The sequence below is a fragment of the Hippocampus guttulatus genome, chromosome 3 (genome assembly GCF_054856545.1).
Source record: "Hippocampus guttulatus isolate MCC_2025c chromosome 3, RoL_Hgut_1.0, whole genome shotgun sequence".
In the NCBI taxonomy this organism is placed as follows: domain Eukaryota; kingdom Metazoa; phylum Chordata; class Actinopteri; order Syngnathiformes; family Syngnathidae; genus Hippocampus; species Hippocampus guttulatus.
Genome location: NC_141263.1, coordinates 2,383,972 through 2,389,898, shown reverse-complemented (window position 1 = coordinate 2,389,898; position 5,927 = coordinate 2,383,972). Strand labels below are relative to the sequence as shown.

Genomic DNA, 5,927 nt, shown 5'->3' with positions numbered 1-5,927 from the left:
ATTTCTCCTGTTTGACACCAGCTCCCCAGCCTCAGAAAATACTCTTTCACATGGTTCAGATGATGATAGTGAGCAGAGAGTTTTAAATGAAAGTTGATGTGGATGTTTTCTGGTTGCATTTCCAATATTGTAAGGGGTCTTGGTTTCTGGGTGTGTTTGCTTCTGACAAGCAGCGTTGGACTTGAATTATGGAGGATCTCACAATTATAAGATAAAATGAATAAAGCAACTGTGAGGTTCTTAAACTGACTATCATATGTATAACAGGTCGTTCACTTGATAAACTGATAAACGTGGGTGCAATGCGCCACCGTAAAAAACAAATGTATATAACAGTAAACAATGCTCAAAGGAGAAAAAGATTTACCAAGATCAAAATTATTCCACACTGGGGAAAACGTCTTAGAACGATCCATAATTTCGCAAAACTCCAGCCAACAAACCCACGACATGTTGATACAGTTTGTGTCCTTATAAACACACTTTGGCGCAGCACATTCAAACGATTCAGTTTCTGTATTGGTCACGTGATTCTTTCTTAAAGAATACACGCACCGATGCGTGGTTTCACTCTTGAGCTGTCGGCACTGTGCTAACGCACCAGTGTCGCTACTTGCTACTGACATGGGGATTTATTATTGTTGATGCTTAACTTGCACATCTCTTTGATACATCTCCAAATGGCAAACAAACTTATTGGCTTGCATTTGTGGGATTTGGTTGTTCTCCCGGACCGCTGCAGACCACAGAGTCTCCTGGTTCAAAGAACAGTCAGAAACAAGTTTGAGGAAGGACAGTCCAAATATTTAAGAACTCTCGGGCTGAGGGATCAATAGGTGCGGTGTGGACACCACGTCCATTTGAGGTGGGTTCAGATGAGCAGGCAGGGGAGTCGCATTTGGGTTTGTCACGCCAACTGGTTGAAGGGGCATCTGTTCTGTTGACTTCATTTTCCCCCGTGGAACTTTGGAACAGGTATGAAGGTGAGTCAGCAGGCCACGGTACGATCGTAACTTTGTGCGGCAATTTTCACACCTACGAACAAAGCAATAAATATATCACAATAATTGCTTCATACATATACAAAACAAAACGGTGTCCACACAACAGGAAACCTACAAGTACTTTCAAAATAAATGTGGTTTAAGTCCTGAAAGAACAATAAAATTTTCACTCAGGGCTGCACAATATATGAAAAAATATATTGTTGGTGCGATATTGGTCCATGCATATCGCAAAGACGTGCAATAAGTTTCATGTGGAATGGTATGTGTTTATTGGAATTTGACCAGTCAGATGCAACCTTAAATAGGTGAACAGTATCTTGGGGCATTACAACGAATAAGCTAAGAAGACATTGAGTTCGCTTATTTTGATGCATGAAAAAAAAATGGTATTTTGAAAGTACAGTATTTCGTTCATTTCTTTAAGTACACAGTAAGGATCGCAATAATATCAAGATTGCTGTATTCAACACTCATATCGCGTATAGCATGTTTTTACTAATATTGGGCAGCCATAATTTTCACTGTGCCATCCATATATGGTGAAGCACACATCAGAATGACCGTGCACGCGCAGGCAAGCGGTGTTGCAAAACAGTGATGTTTCCAGGTGAACTGTTGCAACTTTTACACTTTGCCCGCTTTAATTCTTGCTGGCCAGAAAGGAAGTATTCAGGACAAGGAGTGGCGAATGGAATTTTCCAAAAAGATAAACTTACAAGAAATATATGTTGGGTTTATGGTGACGTCTCACATGTTCCATCAATTTCTGCATGTTTGGGAAGGAGCAGCTGCAGCCAACAGTCGAGCAGTTAAGGGATTTTCCTGCAGAGGTAAAACAACTATTATGTACAAGTGCATCAAAAACAAAAATAATTGGAACAAATTGAATGAAACCAAATCAAATATTGAAGAATATGGATGAAATGAAAACTTGTATGAAACATACAAGACTTCTATTTTGCTCTGAAAATATTTCATATAAACAAATATCAAATAATGAGTTGTTTTACATAGCGTAAAATCTAATTACCAAATGAGAAATGGACGCCCCCATCCCTCAATTGTGTAGAATTACACTGAACTGAGAACTCAAAAGAAACTTATTAGTTATACTGTAACATAGTACTTTCAAATACAAGTAACTCGTAATATATATTACATTTTTAATGCACCTTGCTAAACACTGGTGATGAGTACATTTACACAAACACTTGCAGATGATCGCTATACGCCACCACTTTTTTATCATTTTACTTTCGCAAATTATACATATGTACTGCAAATAATTATTGGAGAATTCATATTTGCATTTAAAGGTCGTGCAACCGTCGTCCTAACGGTTGATTTAAGCGCATATGTTCATAAAGCAGATACAATAAGAATTTAACGTTTGGTCCTCACGACTCGTGTTGGAATCGCTTACCAGGAAGAGATTCAGATGGGATTGCGTGGTCCCTCACGTGACTCTCCAAAGCACTCACATCCGTATACACGCGTTTACAGCCGTGAATTGGACACGTTGCATTTTGATTTCCTGTGTGAGAGATATAGAATTAAGAATGCGTAAACTACCTACAAAAAAAACGATGTGACGACGGAACCATTAAGCTACTGAGCATAATACTGTATCGAAGTCACTGTAACTCTAAGCCTGACTGACCGAAAGGCTTCGTCAAACAAACAGACAGAAAAAAATTACCTTCGATTCCATTTCCTTCAAATGTCTGCAGAGTCGTGCTACAAGTCGACATTGTTGTTTTAAAACCCTTTCAGGCTCAAAATAAGTTCTTGTTACAGGTAAAGTAAAGGTACTTGGTTGTTACAAATCTGCATCACCTGCCCTGAGAGGGTTTTAATGTACTCGCATTCGACCACAAAGGGAAAACAACGTGAACGACTCAAGGCGCATGCGTGAAATTTAATCTCCGATGACATGAGATGGAGTCGATGCATTACTGCCACCTTTCGAATTAGAAAGTACACTTCAACAAAACTTTTTTTTTTAAACTTGAGTTTGCTTTTATGAAACCCCATTAGGCTGCTCTTTCGTTAAAAAAAAAAGCTGACATTTTTTTTAAAGTAGTAGTTTCGAGGAGGAGGTATGAGAAGCACCCAATTAGCACGAGCCAGAATGTTTCTGGTTCAACACAGGGTTTCTATTTTAAGATAAAATAAAATTAGAAACCCTTTATTTGTCTCACAATTGAGAAATTCGCAAATTACATTTGGAGGGAAGAAAGTAGAAAAAACAGGAAGTATTTGCATGCTCTATTTTTTAATGAACTGTACACACTACAGAATTGCAATAGAAAATGTCAGATATAAGCATATATGCAACTGCATATATGCTGCATAAGGTGACTGTGCTATTTACAATGGGTGAGTCCAGGTTTTCACGCGTGTTGATTCAGCAGCCGGACAGCAGTCGGCAGGAACGAGCGGCGATACCTCTCCCTCTTGCAGCGCGGGTGTCACAGTCTCTGGCTGAAGGAGCTGCACATTGCTGTCAGGGTGGCCTGGAGGGGGTGGGAGGGTTTGTCCATCATAGCTGTTAGCTTAGCTAGCATCCTCCTGTTGCCCTCAATTTATAAGAAGAAAAAATGTCCGTGGATAACTTTAAAAAAATGAGAAAAAACCCAGATATTGATCTCGTGGTTAGTGGTTCAGAAACTGTTGTGAAACCTGCTCCTTCAAAAAGAATAAATAAATAAAAATTGTGACCAACCGGCCATCTTAACCATAGCCATTTGATTAGCACAGGATGTGTCAACCACGCTGCCATCTTGGACCGGGAAATGTCGGTCCATCGTGGGCTCTTCGAAATCTCGATTTTGTCTTTTCCTATCCTATCCGAGCGATATGACCCAGAAGTATTTGGAGGATAGGCTCGTTTGAATAGACTATTCAATTGTCAATAGAAGACCTGTGACCCCTGCACTAGGAATCGCGCATGCGCAGAAGGTCGGCCAGTGTTCACTAACTTTGGCAAGGACTGTGGACAAAATAAATGTTAGCGTTATTTAACTAATAAGCAAAATGGGCGATTTTGTGCGCATGCCCGATTCACTACATGCATTTAAAAATATTTTTATGATGGCAACAAAAACAAGTAGAGAACAGTACATTTTGTTCATGAAATTGACATATTCGAAACATGAAATAGCAGTATACTCATGTACATAATTTCATAACAATATAAAATAACAACAACAATGCCAGGGGTTTCATATCCGTTAAATAAATTGAACGTTTTACAACTTTTTATAATTTTCAGAGCCTTTTTGTAATTGACAGTAAATGTTTAAGACACCAATTGTATCACTGTGAAAGTGTGAAAACTAAGGTAGGTACTTGCATTTATAAATAAAACATTTAGAGTAACCTAAGATATAGCTTTGCTTTGGTGCTGGAGCCTATCCCGGTTGTCTTTGGGCAAGAGGCGGGGGTACACCCTGAACTGGACGTCAGCCAATCACAAGGCGCACATAGACCAGTGCTTCTCAAATAGTGGGGCGCCCCTTCCCCCAGGGGGGTGTGAGGCTCCGTCAAGGGGTGCGCGTTTGACCTCAGGGAACATGTTGTTTTATTTTATTTTTTTTTTGATTTTTACACTGACCTATTATAAAGTGCAGTTTCACCTCCACTACATTAGGGGGCAGTGGCGCTCTCATTGGCAGAGTTTGCGCAGGGAGCATTCGAAGGGAAGAAATATGACGAATCGTATGTCGCACTTGGCTTCATTGTGACCAAGTTGGGAGACGAGTAGAGATTGGTGCGCTCACTGTGTCTAAAAATGTTGGCAGCGGACAGCATGAAGCCAAATAAATTAAGGCGTCACTTAAAGACATTACAACCCAATCATGCTGATAAGACTCTTGCGATTTTTCAGCGAAAACGTGCCGAATATTGCCAACAATCATCCCACTTTGTGACTGCTACTTCAGTAAACTACAATACAGGTCCCAGCTACACATTGAGCAAGACCTGAGAGTTGCTGTGTTCTGCTTCAAACCTCGCTTCGAAAAGCTGTGCATTGCAAAACGTGCTCCTTGTAGGCATTAATCAAGACATAATCTTTGATTTTTAAAAAATCAGCATAAATCATTTTATATATTTTTGTTTTGCAGGTTAAAGTTTTTTTAAGATTGTGCTCCTGCTGAGTTAATGTTTGTGGTCAGTTTGAATGCATTACTATTTATTGATTTTATGTAATTTTATTTTTCAGTATCATATGGTTTGACATGGTCAGTCAAAAAAATGTTTACAGTTTAATTCAGGATTTAGTTTTATTTTTGAATTTCAGATGCACTTTAAATCTTTTCTGTTACAGTTAATAAAGCGAAGTTGGTCCATATTTCTTTCTTTTTTTAATTCACTTATACGTGAATATGGATACAGTGTTATGCAGAGGTGTACTTATAACAATTTTACAGACAAATTATACTATTTATAGTTGCGCCGGGGGGGGGGGGATTTCTTCTTCCTAGTGGGGGCATGACAGAAAATAATTGAGAAGCACTGACATAGACGAACAACCATCCACACTCACAATCACATCTCAGGACAATTTAGACGTTCCTAGAAAATCACAATGACCCACTGAGCTATTTTTGATACAGGCAAGCGCTACTCATGGGGTACCATGGGCACCATGTTGGTGACTCTGTCCTCACCCAATTTTGAAAATCATGAGAATCTTGATATTCAGTTTTCATACCGTTTTATCTCTAGGAGATTATAACAGGTGTAGCAGATGGGGCACAGAATAAAATGAGCCTGACAATGGTGGAAATTTTACACCTTTGATTTTAGAATTTGAATTATAACACCATTTCAGATTTTAAACATCCAGCTTCCAGTGGGTTATTCAAGGAATACCAAAATGAACACATCTATCTATTCAAGACATGGCGACCATCA

The 5,927-nt window shown here is 39.1% G+C and overlaps 1 protein-coding gene across 1 annotated transcript; it reads right to left on the bottom strand.

The window, feature by feature from the left end:
• Positions 1-346: 346 nt before the first annotated feature.
• Positions 347-2,902, bottom strand: znf414 (zinc finger protein 414). Its single transcript, XM_086107711.1, has 4 exons — positions 2,707-2,902; positions 2,431-2,541; positions 1,724-1,829; positions 347-1,035 (listed from the first exon to the last, which is right to left on the bottom strand). Exons 1-4 carry the CDS (start codon positions 2,756-2,758, stop codon positions 807-809), a joined length of 498 nt encoding a protein of 165 aa, XP_085963837.1. The 5' UTR covers positions 2,759-2,902; the 3' UTR covers positions 347-806.
• Positions 2,903-5,927: the final 3,025 nt, after the last annotated feature.